This window comes from Salvelinus fontinalis, chromosome 23 (assembly GCF_029448725.1).
Source record: "Salvelinus fontinalis isolate EN_2023a chromosome 23, ASM2944872v1, whole genome shotgun sequence".
NCBI classification, from domain to species: Eukaryota; Metazoa; Chordata; class Actinopteri; order Salmoniformes; family Salmonidae; genus Salvelinus; species Salvelinus fontinalis.
Genome location: NC_074687.1, coordinates 49,199,031 through 49,221,879, shown reverse-complemented (window position 1 = coordinate 49,221,879; position 22,849 = coordinate 49,199,031). Strand labels below are relative to the sequence as shown.

Here is a 22,849-nt window from a genome sequence, read left to right as displayed (position 1 = left end):
TGTAACCTGTGCTTGCTTGGGCCAGCTCTCTTTTTGATGGGAGGCATTAGACCATTATCTTTTTATTACTGGTGGAGGAGAGTCAAACATGTTCTACTGACGCTGAAAGACAAATTCCAGATACAAATATTTTAGCATTATTATACAATAGATGCGAAATGGCATTCTGAGAACATCACTACACACAGTTCATACAAATACTTTTAGCTGGCAAGTCAGCCATCTAACGTCAGTTAACCAAATAGGTTCAATGTTAGGTTGTTAGCTAGCTATCATTAGGCTATAACTAGTGGTGCGAAGTGGCATTCTAAGAAATCATCACTGACGTAACACAAAGTTCGTACACTTAATGTTAGCTAGCCAGCCATCTAACGTCAGCTAACGTTAGCTAGCTAACAGAAACCTTTAACTTGGTCTTTTGTTTAGACATCTAGCTAGCTAGCTAGCTTGCTGAACTATGAACCAGAATCCCAATCCATAGATTACTAGCAATACAAACCTATTGTCATAGCTAGCAAAAGTTAACAAAATAGGTTCAGTGTTAGCTAGCTAACATTAGGCTATAACAAGCAATGCGAAATGGCATTCTGAGAGAACATCAGAAACGTTACACACAGTTCATACATGTACGTTAGCAAGTCAGCCATCCAACGTTATCTAGCTAAACAATGAACTATAATCCCAAACCGGAGTACTAGCAATACAAACTGATTGTCATAGCTAATCAAATGGATTCAATGTTAACGTTAGCTGGCAAGCCAAACATCGATCTTCAGCTAGCTAGCTAACATCAAGCTTTAACTTGCAATGAAAACAACTTTGACAAATTTAGAAATCATAATAAACTGTAACTAGACTCTTACCCATATCATGGATGAAAGCTTCACGGCAGACTGCAACCCCTTTCATTAAATAAGACGTCCTGGGTCGTTTCCGTTTTGCATGTACAGCTTGCTTAGCCCATTGTTGTTGTTGTCAAGTTACTCCGGTTCACACGGACTGTGTGCATTGCCATCAGAATCATCTTAAGCTTTAGCCCCCAACCAAACTCTGACCATTTTACTCACCCTAGCAGAGCTGGTTAGGCTGTTTTCATGTTATCCAGAGCGTTGGTGACTGTAACGGTGCTCCTGGCAACAATTTAATTATGTTTTTTTGCCAACGTTTACTGACACTGGCCATTTTCAACCAGTATGAAGCATTTGTAAATTCATCAGTTATTCTGCTCACTGGTACACTCAGAAGAGAGTGATCTGAAACATTTGTTGCAGTGATGTTCTGTTGAAATGGATACTTGCATACTGGAGTTTTCTAAGATTTTATACGCTATACATTAAAAAAAAAGCTGCGTTAGACAGGATTACCCTACACATACTGACCAGCTCAAATTGACAGAGGTGTGCTATATGGCAGACGAATCCAAACTCATCTCTCGGCATGTCCAGTCCACTCACTATATCAGCCAATCATGGCTAGGCTCCTAATTTAACCATTTTATTCGTATTTACAGATGGCATGAAAGTTCACATGTTCGAGAAGGCATTTCTGTCAAAAAAAACGCATTTTGATAAAAAACACTTTCAAACGGCTCTCCTGTGAAGTCGTGACTTGTGACATACGCCTAGTTTCCTGAGACGGTCACATTTGATAAAATAATTTATTTGTTTTCTTTTCATTATGCCTAAATTGGTCCTAAAATTCTAAATCAAGTAGCTAAATGATCCATAGTATGACCATCTTAAAACAATTCCATATGTCATCTGAGAACCCCCCCCCCAACGGCTTAGACTTTTAAGAATGAAACACTATTACACAGAGTGAGTCCATGCAACTTATTATGTGACTTGTTAAGCAAATGTTTACTTCTGAACTTATTTAGGCTTGCCATAACAAAGGGGTTGAATACTCTTTGACCGACATTTGAGCTTTACATTTTTTCTTAATTTGCAAAAGAAAAAAAGAAAAAACTTAATTCCACTATGGATGTAGGCCAGTGACCAAAAATGTTAATTCAATCAATTTTAGATTTAGGCTGTAACAAAACAATCTGGGGAAAAAGTCAAGGGATGTGAATACTTTCTGACGGCACTGTACGTATTTGACAGTGTAGGACGGTAATTTAATCCTATTTACCACCAATCTGTAGTACCCAAATGGGTCATGCACAGCACTGATGGCTGCCACACCAGTCATCACGCCCAACCGCTATCACCAATCTATATTTAGCTTATGTTGTCCTATTATGTTATCTATGTAATCTTAGTAGTTTGAGTACACCGCCAAGATCAAGGTTAGTAGGTATACTAGCATCAACTGTTTTTGTATTTATCAATGTATTGATTTAATTGCTAGGCTCTGTGATATTGAACAAATTAGCCAAGAGCTGAAATCATGCCACAATCTGAATAGAGGTCTATTCAAGTTCTGCTGGTAAGGTTGACTCTTGTGTGTTGTCACTGACTTGTGTCGTGTGTTACTCCCCAGTTGTTTGAGCTGGGGCCTGATGGTGGAGACCATGAGACAGATGGGGACCTCCTGGCTGAGACTGACGTCCTGGCCTACGACTGCGCTGCCAGGGAGAAGTACGCCATGATGTTTGACGAGCCAGTGCTGCTGCAGCTTGGCTGGTGGTATGTGGCCTGGGCCCGGGTGTCTGGGCCCAGCTCAGACTGTGGCTCCCACGGACAGGCCACCATCACCACAGATGACAGGTACCTACTGGAGTCCATAGAAATACAATTACTTGAACAGATATCCACATTCCTCATTGTACATTGCAAAATATGTGAACCTACTCCTTTTTGCAGTGTGGTCTTTCAGTTCAAGAGTTCCAAGAAGTCAAACAACGGTACCGACGTGAATGCAGGTCAAATACCGCAGCTATTGTACAGGCAAGTCATTTTCCTACACTCCTAATGTTGCCTGAATTGTGACCCGTATATTGATGAACTTCAGGTAACCAGCTTTGTAATGGGAATGTAACGTGGTTGTTTTACTACTGCAGACTTCCGTCGAACGATGGCAACGCAGCCAAAGGGAAACAGCAGACCAGTGAGCCGGTTCATATCCTCAAACGCTCCTTCGCCCGAACTGTCTCAGTGGTACGTACCGTACGCCTGTGTTTCCCCTAGCTAGACTTGGTCCAAGGCAGGCCGCAGATACCCCATAATCAGAACAATATTGAAACCAATTGTGTTCATCAGGCACCAAATGGAAGAAATGAATTTAAACAGAGGAGGAGCTACCTGGACTGGTTCAATAAGAAACACTTATTTTAGTTTTCTGTTGCAAAATGTTTGGAAAATGTTTCCATTGCATGCCCTATTGAACATCACCCTGGAGTGTAATATAGTATTTCTTACGATGTAAACATGTAATAAACATGCAGTAAAGTTTTCACCCCCCCTCTCCCTGTAGGACTGTTTCGAGTCCCTGCTGAGTATCCTCCACTGGAGCTGGACCACCCTAGTGCTGGGGGTGGAGGAACTGAGAGGCCTGAAAGGCTTCCAGTACACGGCTACCCTGCTGGACCTGGAGCGTCTGCGCTTTGTAGGGACCTGCTGCCTTCGCCTGCTCCGTGTCTATATCTGTGAGATCTTCCCCATCTCTGGTAGGCTCTCTGGTAGGGTTACAGAGATGCACGTGCACGAATGTGCACACATACGTGGGTAGACACAGAAGTATGCATGGACACACACAAAGGCGCATGTACTGTACACACACACACAACCACACCCATTCAGGTGCTCATAGTAGTACAAAGGTAACACACACACACACACACACACACACACACACACACACACACACACACACACACACACACACACACACACACACACACACACACACACACACACACACACACACACAGGTAACAAAAATATGGAAATGATAGAAAAGACAAAATCAAGAATCCAAGTTGATACCAATGATTTTGCTACATTGAGAGACCTAACATATAAGCGTTATAATAAAGGCTCATAGTTATAGCAAGTAATGAAAATACCCGTCAGCTTTAAGTAAAGTTTCTGAATGTAACAGCATCATATTGACCCTGGTTTAACCCCCAGGCCGCTGTCCTATTCCTGTTCCCCCCTCTTCCTCCTCCCCAGCCAGCACCAAGGCGGTGGTGGAGGAGTCCAGCAAGCTGGCGGAGTGCGTGGGCAAGACCCGTAGTTTGCTCAAGAAGATCCTGTCAGAGGGCATGGACAACTGCCTGACCAAGCTGGACAACGACCCCCAGGGCTACCTGTCCCAGCCCCTCACCCTGCTGGAGGCCGTGCTGCAAGAGTGCCACAACACCTTCACCGCCTGCTTCCACTCCTTCTACCCCACGCCTGCCCTGCAGTGGGCCTGCCTCTGCGACTTGCTCAACTGCCTCGACCAGGTAGGTCTAAGAGAGAGGGAGCTCTGTGGACCAAGATTGTGGGTTCCACAGTAAGGTTGTTTGCTCAATTCCAACACGGACTGCATAGACTTACAGATGTGGTCAAATATATTGTCACCCTTGCACTTTACAATTGACTGAAATTCAGCAGAATGTTTAGTTTTTTCTTTGATAAAGTGGTAGCATGGCTATTTTTACCCTGTAGGCTCCTGCAATTTACCACAGGTGAAGTGAATTACAGTAAATGAGAATAATTGCCCCCTTTGTGACCCCATTTTTATTTATTTTGTCCTTTTTTTGTTTGGGTACAGTATTCAAATTATTATAATTTCATATTAATTGAATATATTTTCCATTCATTAATCAAATGAATTAATCAAGTACCATTCAAAAGTTTGGACACACCTACTCATTCAAGGATTTTTCTATATTTTTACTATTTTCTACGTTGTAGAATAATAGTGAAGACATCACAACTGTAACAGGTGTTGCCCTTCATGCAAATGTTTCCTATTAGCAGGACAATATACTTTTTATAACCCGGCTACCGTTGTGAAAATCCCTCAACTTTCAATGTATTCGATGCTTAAGTACTCTAAAGTGTTACATTTCTACCTCAAAACAGCAGCACAGTATTTCTTCATCAACATCTTTATGCTTTCCTTAATAAAATAAAATAACAAGAAAAAGAACTTTCAAATGCGGATGTTTATTTTTCACTTAATCTCCATTTGGGTATTGGTTAGACAAGAATTAGAAAATTAGGGTGCAGAAATGTAATGTGCTTAGTGTAACCTTTATTTAACTAGGCAAGTCAGTTATGAACAATTTCTTATTTGTAGGACAGCCTACTCCTTCCTCGTAAATAGCCCAGTACTGTACTGCCGACTGTCATTTTCCGTTCCAGCAAGTACCAGTCAAAAGTTTGGACACCTACTCATTCCGGGATTTTTCTATATTTTTACTATTTTCTACATTGTAGAATAATAGGGAAGACATCACCAGGATGATCAATGGAAACAGGATGCACCTGAGCTCAATTTCGAGTCTCATAGCAAAGGGTCTGAGTACTTATGTAAATAAGGTATTTGTTTTGTGTTTTTAATACATTTGCAAAAATGTATAAGTACCTGTTTTTCACTTTGTCATTCTGGGGTATTGTGTGTAGATCGATGAGGAAATAAAAGTATTTAATCTATTTTAGAATAATGCTGTTACGTAGCAAAATGTGGAAAAAGTTAAGGGGTCTGAATACTTTCCGAAGGCACTGTATGCAATATTTACCAATTAAAAACAGTACTGTAGCAATGAGGTTTGTGCAGTAAGGTATAGGCCCAAAACATGATCACCACATATTGGCTTTGCTTGAATGTTGTTTGGGCCATTTTTTAAAATTATATTTCAAAATTTGAGGTAGGCTATATGATCACATGGTAAAAGATTGTTATACATTTTTTGTATTACTTGTGAAGCAGAGCTGAGTGAGCATACATTTAAATAAATAGCTTTTTGTGTTTATTTTACTGGGCTGATGGTGCCTGCATCCGATGGTCAGTCTCAGCAGCAGACTGTGTCAGCCACTCACCATCCCTCCACTCTCCCTTTCCTCTGCTGACTCTGACCAAAAAGGGACACCGGCATCCAGCTGATGGCGAAACTCGAGTCGCACCGCATTCAGAAATTAAGTCAAATATTCCTTGACATTAAAAAAGACCCAAGCCGCTAATAATAACAACGCAAGCCTTATAGATACACTTACCTACTCATTCATTTCTGCTGCAGTGCTTGTAGCGCTGAGTGGAAATAGGAAGAATGGCTTATAAGTGTTGAAAGTGCTGAGTAAGAACTTAAACATGAACTCACTCATTAAAACAGCATCTCTTTGCTGTATTCGTTGACAGTCTCTCTCAAGTCACGGTTTTAAATGTTTTCAAATCTCAGTGTCAACTGTGCTGTAGCTTTCTGCTACGTTATTGCTGACAGTCACCTGAACCATCCGATTGGCCAGCGGTAGGCCTATAGTGCACTTGATTTGCTCTCTGGGCCTGCCGGGAAGGTATAGTTTGTACCTTCAGACGCATGAAATGGACAAAGGTAGACGCACAAATATCATACACCCCAAAAATGCTAACCTCCCCTGTTATTGTCATAGTGATATGATATTTGTACGTCTAACATTCTCAATCATCATTATTCACGATTCGTTCAGGTTTATCCGTAATCATGGCATCATCTACATTAATGTAGAATTGTTTAGAAACATTATATTCTCATTTACATTAAAAGTGACTCCAAATGCATCCACATGAATGTAGAACATATTCTATTCTTATTTGCAACAAAAGTGACCGAATACATTATTAACAATTCATTTCTATTGGGCACAAAATAATCTGACACAACACAACCAAAACAAAGAGCAAATGCATCCAACAAATGTGTAGCGTTTCAAAACAAAAGTGCTGGAGTACAGAGCCAAAACATCAGAAAATGTGTCACTGTCCCATTACTTTTGGAGCTCACTGTATTAGTACGTATATACTGTGTCTTGGTTGCCATTTAAAATTGCTCATCTAAGCTTTTGTGTACAAAAATAATCAAAAAAATACATAGCTAATGATAAGTTAAGTTCAAATGCATTCTGGCTCTAGTTATCGCATGTCTTTAGTGAAAGTTTACCACCTCACACACCCTTCTTTCCCCTCTCCCTTTCACCAGGACATTGCCGAGGCCAATTTCCGCACATCGAGCAGCCGACTGTTGGCGGCGGTGATGTCTGCGCTGTGCAACACGTCAGTCAAGCTGACGTCCATCTTGCCCATTGCGTACGACGGCGAAGTGCTGCTGCGCTCGCTGGTCAAACAGGTCAGCACGGAGAACGACTCGGCGCTCGCCCATCGCTTCCCCCTGCTGGTGGCACACATGGAGAAACTCAGCCACGTGAGTAAACACCAAAGGCAGTGACATTTTGACACAATGTCTAACCAATGAGGACCCTTATTCAAAAAGTGTCTCCCAGTAGGAGTGCTGATCTGGTTTCAGTTCCTTGGATCCATGTCTTATTAATTATGATCTAAAAAGCAACATTTAGGTCGGCACGCCTACTCCAATACTTATTGTGAATATCCCATAACTAGCACAGGGGTTAGCCATATCGCTTAACCTATTTTACTGTTGTAACACTCACCTATTAAAATGTGTTATCATTGAAATGGACATGTAACCTCAGTCTCTTGATTTCCCATGTTGTGCTTATCACGTAGAATCTGATAGATTCAGTGGATTTGTCTTCTCTTTTTTTTTTATACAATCAGAGAAGACACAGTTGCAGACCTTTCTCGATGTTGTTAAACTTTCTCTCTTTTCTCCTCTCCCCCTTTCAGACGGAGGAGAACCTGATGGGGATGACAAGTTTCAGGGAGGTTCTCGAGAAGATGCTGGTGATTGTAGTGCTGCCAGTGAGGAAGAGCCTGAGAAAGGAGGTGGAGCTCTTCTCTCCCCACCTGGTCTCCAACACCTGTGGCCTGCTGGCCAGCATAGTCTCTGAGCTCACAGCCTCTGCACTGGGCTCCGAGGTAAAGAACAAACACAGACACGAGCAGGCATGCCGGCACACACCCACAGACCCCCCCTCCTCCTCCAAGACACACACTCTGATGGTTTATGTCTGTAGACATAAGTCAATGTTTGTGTTGTTTAGGATTTCATTCATTACCAGGTTGTGCCTGTTCAGGGATTGAACAGGACATTGATATTGACAGCCATTACAAAATCTAGTCCTATTCCTGTTAATAGGTTGGCTAGATTCATAATTATATCAACCTTCCCCAAATGTAGACCTTACTCCAGTCCAAATATTGCGCTCTGTTGGGGTTGAGAAGTCATTCAGTTGAGGTATCCGCCATTTACAGTGTATTCTATCCCTCCCTACCTCAATCTGTATGGTTTGTTAGCAATTATAATATTCAAGGTTAATAAAATCAAATGTTTTTCAAATATACATAACATTTAAATGTTAAGCTACATACAGTGTATGCGTCAATATATTTGTTAAACTATTCAATCAAAATGGAGGAAGCTAAAAAAAAATGCAGAATTACTTTTCTTGTTTACAAGATGCTAATGTCTCTCACTCTGTCCATCCACACGTCTGTCCCTCTGTCCATCCACTTTTCCGTCTGTTTCGCTCTACCCTGCAGCTGCCGGCTGCATTCTCAACACTCAATCTCAATCACTCTGGCACTCTGCAGTTCGGCTGTCATGACAACAGCCCCAGCCGCCACAGTCGTTCTAAATCCATTGTTCACGTTGTCAAGGAAACTGCTGTTCTCCCTATAGGGACTTGGGCCCGGTTGCATAAAACACCTTGGTTCATTTTCCCCTTATCCTTTCCCTTAAAGTTTCCTTAACTTTAAGTCAGTTGCATAAAACATTTTAAGGTGAATTCCCCCCTTAAATGAAGTGAAAAAGTGAAGGGTGCCCATGAGGTCCCTTAACTACTTCATTCAGTATGGATATCAATGTAAACAGCATTTGTGGAGGTGATTGTTGCTTTCATCTCCCCTGGTTAAAAAAGGAAAACACCACCAGCTAGCTACTTAGCTAAACAATGGAATATGCACAATCCATAGCGACAAAGCTAGCTTTCTAATTAGCGAGCTACTCTGTAAACTAGCTTGAAGTGATAGAAACAATTTGAGGAAAAAGTAACTACATGAAATGTAGTTTATCTTCTGAAGCAATTTGGTTATCCTGTATTGATTGTAAAAAAATTATATTTTGTTCTATCTCAAAGTAAATGCAATCTCTTTGACAAGACATTTATTCAGTGAATCCCGTTAAGTATGCCCTTACATAAGGGAATATTTGAGGGCCTCTATTAGAGGTCGACCGATTATGATTTTTCAACGCCGATACCGATGATTGGAGGACCCAAAAAAGACGATACCGATTAATCGGACGATTTTTATTTAATTTATTTGTAATAATGACAATTACAACAATACTGAATGAACACTTATTTTAACTTGATATAATACATCAATAAAATCAATTTAGCCTCAAGTAAATAATGAAACGTTCAATTTGGTTTAAATAATGCAAAAACAAAGTGTTGGAGAAGAAAGTAAAAGTGCAATATGTGCTATGTAAGAAACCTAACGTTTCAGTTCCTTACTCAGAACATGAGAACATATGAAAGCTGGTGGTTCCTTTTAACATGAGTCTTCAATATTCCCAGGTAAGAAGTTTTAGGTTGTAGTTATTATAGGAATTATAGGACTATTTCCCTCTATACCATTTGTATTTCATTAACCTTTGACTATTGGATGTTCTTATAGGCACTTTAGTATTGCAAGTGTAACAGTATAGCTTCCGTCCCTCTCCTCGCTCCTCCCTGGGCTCGAACCAGCAACACAACGACAACAGCCACCATCGAAGCAGCGTTACCCATGCAGAGCAAGGGGAACAACTACTAGAAGGCTCAGAGCGAGTGACGTTTGACACGCTATTAGCGCGTGCTAACTAGCTAGCCATTTCACTTCGGTTACACCAGCCTCATCTCGGGAGTTGATAGGCTTGAAGTCATAAACAGCTCAATGCTTGACTCACAACGAAGAGCTGCTGGCAAAACGCACAAAAGTGCTGTTTGAATGAATGTTTACTCGCCTGCTTCTGCCTACCACCTCAGTCAGATACTTAGATACTTGTATGCTTGTATGCTCAGTCAGATTATATGCAACGCAGGACACGCTAGATAATATCTAGTAACATCATCAACCATGTGTAGTTAACTAGTGGTTATGATTGATACTTTTTTATAAGATAAGTTTAATGCTAGCTAGCAACTTACCTTGGCTTACTGCATTCGCGTAACAGGCAGTCTCCTTGTGGAGTGCAACGAGAGAGAGGCAGGTCGTTATTGCGTTGGACTAGTTGGATCCCCCGAGCTGACAAGGTGAAAATCTGTCGTTCTGCCCCTGAACAACCCACCGTTCCTAGGCCGTCAATGAAAATAAGAATGTGTTCTTAACTGACTTGCCTAGTTAAATAAAGGTATATAAAAAAACAATTATTTAAAAAAAATCAACAAATCGGCGCCCAAAAATACCGATTTCTGATTGTTATAAAAACTTGAAATCGGCCCTAATTAATCGGCCATTCCGATTAATCGGTCGACCTTTAGCCTCTATGCAACACCCTTAAACAATTACCTTTAGGTAAGGGAAAATGATTCCTTAAGTGAAACACTTTTGGTGTTTTATACAACCGGGCCCTAGATATCCGTGTAACAACCTCAGACAGGCTATCTCTGGCCACATAGGTGTGGACATAGATCAGGACATCCTCGTAGTAGGGATGGCACAATTACATATAACTGTGTAGCTGATGGTTATGGATTTTCTTGTGTGGAAAGAACAGCTGACTGAAGAGGGGACGGCCGGGAATTTGAGCGGTTGAGAGCGTTTCTGCTGTAACATGTCCATGTTACTGTAAGAGTCCATGAAACTTTGTTGCTCAGTGCTGTATAGTAGCAAACAAGTTTTAGGTTGCCTAGGCAACACCCCCTTGCTACAGCAGCAGCAAATGCATTGAGGAATGGAGGAGAGGAGAAAATGTGCGTCTTAAAAATTAAATATATATATTATTTTTCTTTGCTATTCAAATGGTTATTACGGTGACCGCAGTAATTTGGCTGACCAATACATCTTCAAAAGTTTCATAACTGCCACAGCCCTACCTCGTTTTTGTTTCTGAAGTATGTTGGCCGACGTCATGGTTGGTGAAGTTGCTTCATACGTTGACATGTACAATAGCAATGGAATGCCCCTGCTGATGTTTATTCACCTCAGTACTACCACCTGGTGTGACTTATGTAGCGATCTAATGAATAACACAAAGTTGGCACATTTAAGTCTTAATGGCATCATTTGCGGGTTGTTAACATGTTTTTAGAACCAATTGATCTCTGTTACAACCAGGTAAATACCTATTTTTCATGACAAGGTCAAGATGTCATGGGAAAGAGGTAATATTTGGTTATTGTCAGGTCGGATTAGAACCAGATAAATACATATTTTTCTGGTTGCTAAAATGACGTTAACAAAACTTCCTTATACAACCACTACATGACCTAACCATGACGATATAAAAACGATATAAAATACATCATAATCACTTGTCTCTTCGTCTCACCCAGGTGGACGGTCTAAACTCGCTTCACTCTGTGAAGTCCACTCCCAATCGCTTCACCAAGATGAGCCAGGGCCGCAGCTGGAACACGGGCAACGGCTCTCCAGATGCCATCTGTCTGACGGTGGACAAGCCTGGCGTGGTGCTGGTGGGCTTCTGTGTCTACGGTGGCGGGGGCATCCATGAGTACGAGTTGGAGGTGCTTGCTGATGACGTAAGAGTTTGATATATCAAATTTCAAATCAAATGTATTTATATAGCCCTTCTTACATCAGCTGATATATCAAAGTGCTGTACAGAAACCTAGCCTAAAACCCCAAACAGCAAGCAATGCAGGTGTAGATGCACGTATATATGCCTTTTATTAATTTTGGAAGCTTTTTTAGATTTAGTGTTAGTCTGTCCTTTTATAGTCACATATTAGCCATTTAATTTGTCTTAGTTTTTGTTATCAGTTAACTAAAAGTCCAAACAATCATTATTCTCAGTCATTTTAGTCAATGCATTTAAAAAAATTATATATATATACATTTTTTCACCTTTTTTTAACCAGGTAGGCTAGTTGAGAACAAGTTCTCATTTACAACTGTGACCTGGCCAAGATAAAGCAAGCAGTGCGACACAAACAACAACACAGTTACACATGGAATAAACAAGCGTACAGTCAATAACACAATAAGAAAAAAATAATGTCTATATACAGTGTGTGCAAATGGCGTGAGGAGGTAAGGCAATAAATAAGCCGTAGTAGCGTAATTACAATTTATCAAATTAACACTGGAGTGATAGATGAGCAGATGATGATGTGCAAGTAGAAATACTGGTGTGTAAAAGAGAAGAAAAGTACATTAAAAACAATATGGGGATGAGGGAGGTAGATTGGGTGGACTAATTACAGCTGCAGCGATCGGTTACCTGCTCAGATAGCTGATGTTTAAAGTTAGTGAGGGGAAATATATTTAAAAAAAATACCCCAATGGTATCCAATTAGTAGTTTACAGTCTTGTCCCATCGATGCAACTCCCGCAAGGACTCGGGAGAGGCGAAGGTCGAGAGATGTGCGTCCTCTGAAACCCAGCCAAGCCACACTGCTTCTTGACACAATGCCTGTTTAACCCGGAAGCCAGCCGCACCAATGTGTCGGAAGAAACGCCGTACACCTGGCGACCGTGTCAGCGTGCATTGCGCCCGGCCCGCCACAGGAGTCGCTAGTGCGCAATGGGACAAGAACATCCCTGCCGGCCAAACCCTCCCCTAACCCAGACAACGCTGGCTGGGCCAATTGTGCGCCGCCCCATGGGTCTCCCGGTCGCGGCCGGCTGCGACAGATCCTGGACTCGAACCAGGATCTCTAGTGGTACAGCTAGCAATGCGATGCAGTGCCTTAGACCACAGCGGCACTCCGGAAGCCGACTGGGTGTATTGATACACCATACAAAGTGTAATTATTACTTCACCATGCTCAAAGGGATATTCAATGCCTGCTTTTTAAATTTGTTTCACCCATCTACCAATAGGTTCCCTTTGCGAGGCATTGGAAAATCTCCCCGGTCTTTGTGGTTGAATCTGTTTGAAATTCACTGCTCGACTGAGGGAACTTACAGATAATTGTTTGTGTGGGTTACAGAGATGTGGTAGTTATTCAAAAATCATGTTAAACACTATTGCACACAGTGAGTTCATGAAACTTATTTTTTGACTTGTTAAGCAAATTTGTGCTCCTGAACTTGTTTAGGCTTGCCATAACAAAGGGGTTAAGTACTTATTGACTCGAGACATTTCAGCTTTTCATTTTTTTATTAATTTGTAAGCATTTCGAACACCATAATTTCACTTTGACATTATGGGGTGTTGTGTGTAGGCCAGTGATGACAAAATCTAAATGTCATCCATTTCCAAGTCAAGGGGTGTGAATACTTGCTGAAGGCACTGTAGCTAATTAAATGTCCATTAGTCTGTTTAATTCTCATATCGTAACATTTTTGTGAACTAAAATTAAAACTAATGTATTTTTTAAACTTTTTTTTATATACGTCATCGATTAAATTCACCTGTATTTAACCTGGAATTCCCTTGAAATAAATAAATAAAAGTTGAGGGAGACTTTTTCTCATCTCTATACTAGACTTTTTTTGTCGTTGATACATTTACCTCAGGTAGTCCTCAAGCACAATCATAAACATGCTTTGTATATAATCCAGCAGTAACAAGTTAAATTCAGGGCAGTCTTCAACTTGTATGTTGGTATTCATTGCGATTCATTTTCCTAAAGCCACTGACCATCTCTTTTGGTTCTTGGCTTGTATTTGAGTTTAAGCTTCCCCAGGAGTTCTTCTTTCTCACCACGTCTCTCCTTTCTCTCTTTCCCCTCTCCCCCTCTTCTTTCCCTCCAGGCCCAGACAGAGCACCCCGGGGACTCGGCCCACACCCATAGGTGGACGTCTCTGGAGCTGGTCAAGGGAACCTACAGCACCGATGACTCCCCCAGCGACATTGCCGAGATACGCCTCGACAAGGCCGTGCCACTCAAGGTACACAGGACTAAAATGATGTTCCCCTATACATACATATCTATTCATCTATCTAACCATATGTATGCAAGGGTTTCCATTAGGAAAATGTGGTGCCGGACAACGTGACGGGAAGATTTTAATTCACTGGCCATTTGAGAAATTGACCGGATCCATATGCATTTGGTGCATAAACCATTAGGGCGGTCACCCATGTTAATGGTGCTCAGAATGACAAAAATCACATTTAGTTTATGGTATTGCATCTTAACAGATCTTGCAACTCTGAAAGAAGCAGCCAATAAAACATACTTTTCAAACATTTGCCAAAATGTATTTTGCGGTAAAACAGCATTCTAAACAGCGCACCTGGGAAAACACCATTATTTTTTGTCACATACACGTGTTTAGCAGATGTCATCGCGGGTGTAGTGAAATGCTTGTGTTTCTAGCTCCGACAGTGATATCTAACAACAAATATCTAAGAACATTTTTGCTGGCAACCGGTTTATTTATGGGCTTAATTTTTTCCGCGGCAAAAAGGCAGCAAGTGCCGTTTTACGGATACCCCGATGTATGCATGCATTAGGTTGAATATAGGGCTGGGCGATATGGTCAAAATATCATGTCACAATATTTTAAAACATGTTGACAGTATTTTATGTTTTTGAATAATGGAAGTTCTAAATATGGTTTGAGTAGTTCATGATCGTAGGGTGGCAACACATAAATTATAAGTGATTTCAACTTCAGCCCCCCAAAAATGCACCATTTTCATCAATTTCTGCACTAATTTGTTAGCATTTCCACACTGTGTCACGTAGGGCTGCATAATATGGGCAAAATCACGAGGCCTAAATAATTGGTGAACTGTTGGAATCATGGATTACTTTGAATAGATTGCGTGACATGAAGAAGGGGAGGGGTGTGTGGCGAAGGTATAGCCAGAATGAAAAACCCAGAGAGGAATTCTTGTGACAGGCTAGGAACCAAAGTGTTGGTCAGTGTTTCCCAGGGGATCCAAATTAGATGTTTCATTACATGTTTTCCCCATAGAGAATGATAGAGGCCTCTAATGACCAAGAGGATGGGCTGGGCGATATGGCTGGGCGATCACATCACGGTATTAAAAAAATATATTAAACTGATGTCATTTTGTTTTTTTATAATAACATTTCTACATTTGCTTTATTTGTATTTATTATGGATCCCCATTAGCTGCTGCTTCCTGGGGTCCAGGAAAATTAAGGCAGTTATACAATTTAAAAAAAACAATACATTCACAGATTTCACAACACACTATGTGCTCTCTGGCCCCTACTCCACCACTACAACATATCTACAATACAAAATCCATGTATACGTGTGTTATCGTGTGTGTACACATGTTGTCCTATGTTTGTGTTGCTTAACAGTCCCCGCTGTTCCATAAGGTGGGTTTTTATCAGTTTTTTAAATCTAATTTTAGATTGCATCAGTTACTTGATGTGGAATAGAGTTCCATGTAGTCATGGCTCTAAGTAGTACTGTACTTCTCCCATATTCTGTTCTGGACTTGGGGACGGAAGAGACCTCTTGAGGCATGTCTTGTGGGGTATGCATGGGTGTCCCGAGGTGTGCGCCAGTAGTTCAAACAGACAGCATTCAACATGTCAATTCCAAAATGACCCCATTTTCACTGTATCTTGGATCAGCAAAGAGTTGAAAACTGCAAACCTCAGATTTCCCACTTCCTGGTTGGATTTTTTCTCAGGTTTTTGCCTGCCATATGAGTTCTGTTATACTCATAGACATCATTCAAGCAGTTTTAGAAACATCAGAGTGTTTTCTTTCCAAATCTACGAATAATATGCATATCCTGGCATCTGGGCCTGAGTTGCAGACAGTTTACTCTGGGCACGCTTTTCATCCGGACGTGAAAATACTGCCCCCTACCCCAAAGAAGTTAAAGAACACCCTCTGTTTTCTGTTAGACCAGTAACTCTTTATTCACAATATAGCAGGGGGGTGTAAAGCCATAACACATACGTTTTTCCAGCAGCAGAATATGATCGATAATGTCAAAAGTCGCACTGAAGTCTAACAAAACAAGCCCCCCCAATCTTTTTATCATCGATTTCTCTCAGCCAATCATCATTCATTTGTGTAAGTGCTGTGCTTGTTGAATGTCCTTCCCTATAAGCGTGCTGATTGTCTGTTGTCAATTTGTTTACTGTAAAATAGCATTGTATCTGGTCAAACACAATTTTTTCCAAAAGTTCGCTAAGGGTTGGTAACCGGCTGATTTGTCGGCAACTACTACCAAAATGAAGCACCCACTTGGTTGATGCTACGGCAGTCAGGTGGCGCCAGAAACCACACCACATTTGAATAATAATTCAAGAGCATCCTTGTAACTTTGTCCTTCTTTCAATCCACATCACTGCACACCTCTGTCTTCTTGCTTTTGCCTTTTCTCCATCCTCAGTGTCAAAGGACACCAGTGTCAAAGGACACTGGTTGGCATTAGAATCAATACAGCTAGCCAGCTAACGTTAGCTAGCTAGCCAAACATACAAATGACTTGCCAGCTAGTTTTGTCTTTTTAGAGGCAAATCTAGTGGGTGGGTGTGTTTTAGAACCCCTTACTAGTGGCTTTGCCAACATTCAGTGGGCACCCACATGGGTGCCTTCTGAACCCCTTTTGAACCCCTTTCTGTTTTGTTTTTGGTTGTCAAAGTGTTAGTTAGTTCCCTTTCTTGTGAGCGACATTTTGAGTTGGTCTTGTGTGAACGTAACACTACCTATATCTCTTGTAAGTGCGGGCTATTGGACTTTACATTGAGTAGGCCAAATACGGTAGGCTGCTAGCGTTGTGATGACTGGTCTAATTAATTAATAAAGCCCGAGAGTTGATTAGTCCGGTTCATGCAGCTATTTGCATGTTCATATTTTGTTTCTTTGCATGTGCGGCGTGAACATTTTATAATAATGGTCCATGGTACCTGTCATTACTATTCTCAGGAAACGGGAAAGAGCTTGGTTGGGAAGTCCCGGGATACCGGTTACTGGAATTAAACCCTAGCATGTATCCATCCATCCTTCTTTTGGGTTTTTTATACCATGACTCAATGTCACTCATGATATGAAAACCACATATCGTGTTTGTCCTCCCGTCTCTCTGTCCTCATATGACTGACTTTTGTATACATTCTACAGGAGGGTGTGAAATACGCTGTCCGCCTGCGTAACTATGGTAGCCGAACAGCCAATGGGGACGGAGGGATGACCACGGTTCAGTGTTCTGACGGCATGGCCTTCACCTTCAGCACCTGTAGCCTGAGCAGCAACGGGACCAACCAGACCAGAGGACAGATACCACAGATACTGTACTACAGGTACACACACACACACACACACACACACACACACACACACACACACTTTCATTACATGAGTGACATATCCAGGTTGCCACACTCCCATAAGACATCATTTAAAGTTCATTTGAGATTCATGTCATTCCCAATGCTAACAACCGTTGCTAGGGCTAACACATGGGCGTGTGTGTCTTTGCCCGTAGGAGTGAGTATGACGGGGATCTGCAGTCCCAGCTGCTGAGCAAAGCCAATGAAGAGGACAAGAACTGCAGCAGGGCTCTCTCAGTGGTCAGTGCAGTGGTCAGAGCTGCCAAAGATCTCCTTCACAGGGCGTTCGCTGTGGATGGTAAGAACTGGGAGCTCTCTGTGAATGAGGCAAAACCTGTCAACGTTATTTTCATATTAAGTGACTTAAGACTGGACAATCAGGTTGTCCAACAATTGGAAAAAATATTGTTGAGTCTATTTTCAGAGGGATCATATTACAAATACGAATGGATGACGCGCTTCCAGCAGTTCCTATTCCATCTAAACCAGGGGTACTCAACTATTATTTGAGAAGGTCCGGTCACACAAGTGTCCTAGATGGCAAATATCCGGATGGATGTTGTCATTTATCGGTATTGTAACAGACCCCATCCTTCCATGCGACCCCAAACTGTTCACACCCTTCTTGTTGGCGGAGAGATATTCGTCAACATCAGTGGGGGCCACCTGGGGCTTGAGGCCCCTGGGAATGGAATCTGCCCATGATAACTGCATAAGATTTCGGTAGCTGGTTAGCCTAACTAGCCTATCTAGCTAACATGGCCAGTAGTTGATCAACTGGACATTTCTGTCATATTATAAATAGGTCCTGCGTGGAAATGAAATTAGCATAATATCCATCAAAATCCATCTGTTTAAGCTAGACATCCATTTTTTGTACTGTCGTCGGCCATCTGCGGTGGAAGGTGGAGACATCCCGAAAATTGGTATTCTCAAGAAAACGTTTGTAGCATCTGACCTATTTGGGATACAATTTCCTGATCATTCTTATATTTCTCAGATATAGGACAGACGCTTCAAAACAAAGTTCTTTAAGATTCATTTTTGGTTTTGCCTTTAGATTAGTCTGTTTTGCCAAGTATGAATGTTTTTCAATGTGTTTCTATGGGCTAATAACAGTAAGGCCAAATTCAATGTTTAGTCAAATAATACACAATAGAAAATTCTACTGACTTGAATGGGTTACAAGTTGAATGACAAGCATTAGGTTCGAGTCAGAGGTCGGCAACAAGGTTTGGCCTCTGGACAATTTTATTTCTGAGCAAATAGTTGACAGGACAGAAGATAATTATGAAAGCAGCTCAATTCATATACTGTAGGCTCTCACTACAAATTGAACATGATTTGAACACATCTGGTTAGTATGTAATCAATTCAATGACAATAACATAATAATTACACTGATAATATCATCAATATCTATTAAATTCGTTTTTTATGTCTATTTCTCTGTTCATTGATCAGAGAAAATCAGCTGCAATCAGGAGAAAATGTCGCTTTCAAAGCCTCAAAAGAAAGATGGATAATGAATATAGGAGTTTCAGGGAAGAATGGACACAGAAATATTCATTCAAGCCAGTGTCCTGTTTGCAACAAAACTGTTGCTCTTAAGGATCTGCCCCTTTTAAAAGATTTCGCCTGAAATGACATACTCAAATCTAGCTGCCTGTAGCAAGGATATGCATTGCCTTGGTACCATTTGAAAGGAAACACTTTGACGTTTGTAGAAATGTGAAAGAAATATAACACAATAGAACTGGTTAAAGATAATACAAAGAAGAAAAAAAAAATCTTTTTTTTTGTTTTTTTTGTACCATCTTTGAAATGTAAGCGAAAGGCCATAATGTATTATTCCAGCCCAGATTCAGTATACATTTTGGCCACGATGTCAGCGTTGTGTGCAACGTTTTAGACTGATCCAATGAACCATTGCATTTCTGTTCAGAATTTGGTATCAAGACTGCCCAAATATGCCGAATTTGTTTATTAATATTGTTTTTATTTTCTAAATTGTGCACTGTCCTCAAACAGTAGCATGGTATTATTTCACTGTGATAGCTACTGTAAATTGGACAGTGCAGTTAGATTAACAAGAATTTAAGCTTTCTGCCAATATCAGATATGTCTATGTCCTGGGAAATGTTCTTGTTACTTACAAACTCATGCTAATCGCATTGGCCTATGTTAGCTCAACCGTCCCGTGGACGGGACATGGATCCCGAAGAAGTTTTAATGTTGCTGGACCCCAGGAAGAACTAATGGGCATTCTTAATAAATACAAATACTCCTGGACTAAAAGCATGCTGAATGTAGAATCTCCATGCCAAAACATTCTTGTCCAGGGATATGCGTAAAGCTGCAATATGTAACTTTTTGGGCGACCCTACCAAATCCACATATAAATATGAGTTGTAGATCTGTCATTCTTAAGTCTAAGAAGTGGTAGATGTGTGCTATTTCTATGCTTCCTGTTCCAATGTTTTGTTTTTACGTCTCTTACTTTCGGTTTTGTACACCAGCTTCAAGCAACCGAAAATGCAATCTTTTTGATTATTGAAAATATATTTTTTTCAGTGGTTTAATGATTTTACAGTGGTACAATGATTCTCTAAATGATACTGTACATTGCTTGTTTTGTCACATAATCTGAAATTAGGAAAACAGTTTGAATTTTAGCAACCAGAAAATGGAAGAGCTATTTCTGTACATTGCACATTTAATCTGGGTCCAGAAAGGGCTCAGCATTTGCTCTTATTTGTTTGAAAAGCGTTCTCCTAAAACTCCCGGTCTACCTCACTTTATTTATATCCTGTAGATTTAGTGATGATCCGACACACTCCCAAAGTATACTACTTTGATGTTCCGCATTTCTCCACCTGCTTTAAGTTATTGTTCTTCATTCCTGGAATGACATTCCAAGATGTATAAGAGCTGGATGTCCTGGTTTCATTAGGTCACTTTAATACATGACATTCGTTGTGGACTGCACTTGTAAAATCTAATAGTTTTTATCTGTTTTAAGTGTTTGCGTTGTTGATTGTTGTAACACAGGGCACGATTTAAAAAGAGAGCCTGGTCTCAACTGGGATTCCCTGTATAAATAATGGTTAAAACCTTTTAAAAAGAAAACCAGGCCTATACAGTTCCTTCAAACTATTCAGAGCCCTTGACTTTTTCCACATTTTGTTGCGTTACAGCCTTATTCTAAAATGGATTTAAATAAAAACAATTTCCACAGCAATCTAAACACAATACTTTATACAATTGTATGAAATATCAACAAAATAAACACCTTATTTATATATGTATTCAGACCCTTTGCTATGAGACTTGAAATTGAGCTCAGGTGCATCCCGTTTCCATTGATCATCCTTGACATGTATCTACAACTTGATTGGAGTCCACCTGTGTAAAATTCAATTGATTGGACATGATTTGGACACACCTGTCTATATAAGGTCTCACAGTTGACAGTGCATGTCAGAGCAAAAACCAAGCTATGAGGTTGAATGAATTGCCCGTAGTGCTCCGAGACGACAGGATTGTGTCGAGGCAAAGTTCTGGGGAAGGGTAGCAAAACATTTCTGCAGCTTTGATGGTCCCCAAGAACACAGTGGCCTCAATCAATTTTAAATGTAAGAAGTTTGGAACCACCAAGACTCTTCCTAGAGCTGGCCGCCTGGCCAAACTGAGCAATCGGGATAAGAGCCTTGGTCAGGGAGGTGACCAAGAACCCGATGGTCACTCTGACAGAGCTAAGTTTCCTCTGTGGAGATGGGAGAACCTTCCAGAAGGACAACCATCTTTGCAGCACTCCACCAATCAGGCCTTTATTGTAGAGTGGCCAGACGAAAGCCACTCCTCAGTAAAAGGAACATGACAGCCCGCTTGGTTTGCCAAAAGTCACCTAAAGTCACTGACCATGAGAAACAAGATTCTCTGGTCAAGATTCTCTTGAAATCAAGATTGAACTCTTTGGCCTGAATGCCAAGTGTCACGTCTGGAGGAAACCTTTGTACCATCCCTACGGTGAAGCATGGTGGCGGTAACATCATGCTGTAGTTTTTAAGCAGCAGGCAAAGATGAACATAACAAAGTACAGAGATCCTTGATGAAAACATGTTCCAGACCACTCAGGACCTCCGACTGGGGCAATAGTTCACTTTCCAATAGGACAACGACCCTAAGCACACAGCCAAGACAACACAGGAGTGGTTTCGGGATAAGTCTCAATGTCCTTGAGTGGCCCAGCCAGAGCCCGGACTTGAACCTGATTGAACATCTCTAGAGAGACCTGAAAATAGCTGCAACAACGCTCCCCATCCAACCTGACAGAGCTTGAGAGGATCTGCATAGAAGAATGGGAGAAGCTCCCCAAATACAGTTGTGCCAAGCTTGTAGCGTCATACCCAAGAAGACTCCAGGCTGTAATCGCTGCCAAAGGTCATTCAACAAAGTACTGAGTAAAGTGTCTGAATACTTATGTAAATGTTATATTTAACTTTTTTATTAATCAGCCAACATTTCTAGAAAGTAGTTTGTGCAAAATTGATTAGGGAAATAAACTATTTCATTAAATTTAGAGTAAGGCTGCAACCTAACAAAATGTGGAGAAAGTCGAGGTTTCTGAATACTTTCCGAAGGCTCTGTATGTCCGTATAATTCAAACCTGTGCTCTTGTCTGCAGCGGAGGACATCCCTGAGCTGCTGAGCTCTTCCAGTCTGTTCTCGATGCTGCTCCCCCTCATCCTGGCCTACATCGGCCCTGTGGCTACCTCAGTACCCAAGGTGAGATGTGGTAAATGTTGTCTGTGAAGTAAGTTAAAACATTTTTTTACTGCTGTATCTAGTCAATGGTCCCTAAGGTGAGTAAGGTTTTTTTCATGAACTACATTCATCCAGCCTAGCACTCTATTTGAAGCTACATGTATTTTTTTGCTACTTTTATCCCTTTTTCTCCACGATTAGTAGTTAGTCTTGTTCCCGACGCTGCAACTCCCGTACTCGGGAGCCATGTGTCCTCCAAAACCCGATCCTGCGTCGCCACACTGTTTCTTGACACACTGCTTGCTTAACCCGGAAGCCAGCCACACCAATGTGTCAGAGGAAACGTTGCACAACTAGCTACCGAAGTCAGCTTGCAGGCGCCCAGTCTCCCAGAAGGATTCGCTACAGCGTGAGTTGACAAGGACATCCCGGCCGGCCAAACCCTCCCTAACCAATTGTGCGCCGCCTCATAGGTCTCCCGGTCAAGGCCAGCTGTGACACAGCCTGGTATCGAATCCGGGTCTGTAGTGACGCCTTAAGCACTGCAATGCAGTGCCTTAGACCGCTGCTCCGCTCGGGAGGCC

The 22,849-nt window shown here is 41.3% G+C and overlaps 1 protein-coding gene across 26 annotated transcripts in view; it reads left to right on the top strand.

Annotated features, from left to right (window-relative positions):
• Positions 1-22,849, top strand: part of LOC129821430 (E3 ubiquitin-protein ligase MYCBP2) — a 294,275-nt gene that overhangs the window by 180,702 nt on the left and 90,724 nt on the right. For 17 of the 26 annotated variants that reach the window (XM_055879088.1, XM_055879085.1, XM_055879077.1 and 14 more), the window contains 12 exons: positions 2,485-2,711; positions 2,808-2,891; positions 3,005-3,101; positions 3,418-3,622; positions 4,116-4,390; positions 7,109-7,330; positions 7,774-7,965; positions 11,589-11,795; positions 13,975-14,112; positions 17,290-17,468; positions 17,654-17,796; positions 22,186-22,286. In XM_055879088.1, the coding sequence (XP_055735063.1) occupies positions 2,485-2,711; positions 2,808-2,891; positions 3,005-3,101; positions 3,418-3,622; positions 4,116-4,390; positions 7,109-7,330; positions 7,774-7,965; positions 11,589-11,795; positions 13,975-14,112; positions 17,290-17,468; positions 17,654-17,796; positions 22,186-22,286 (2,070 nt within the window). The remainder of the gene's footprint in view (positions 1-2,484; positions 2,712-2,807; positions 2,892-3,004; positions 3,102-3,417; positions 3,623-4,115; positions 4,391-7,108; positions 7,331-7,773; positions 7,966-11,588; positions 11,796-13,974; positions 14,113-17,289; positions 17,469-17,653; positions 17,797-22,185; positions 22,287-22,849) is intronic. The other 9 variants (XM_055879096.1, XM_055879092.1, XM_055879099.1 and 6 more) reach the window with 1 other exon arrangement.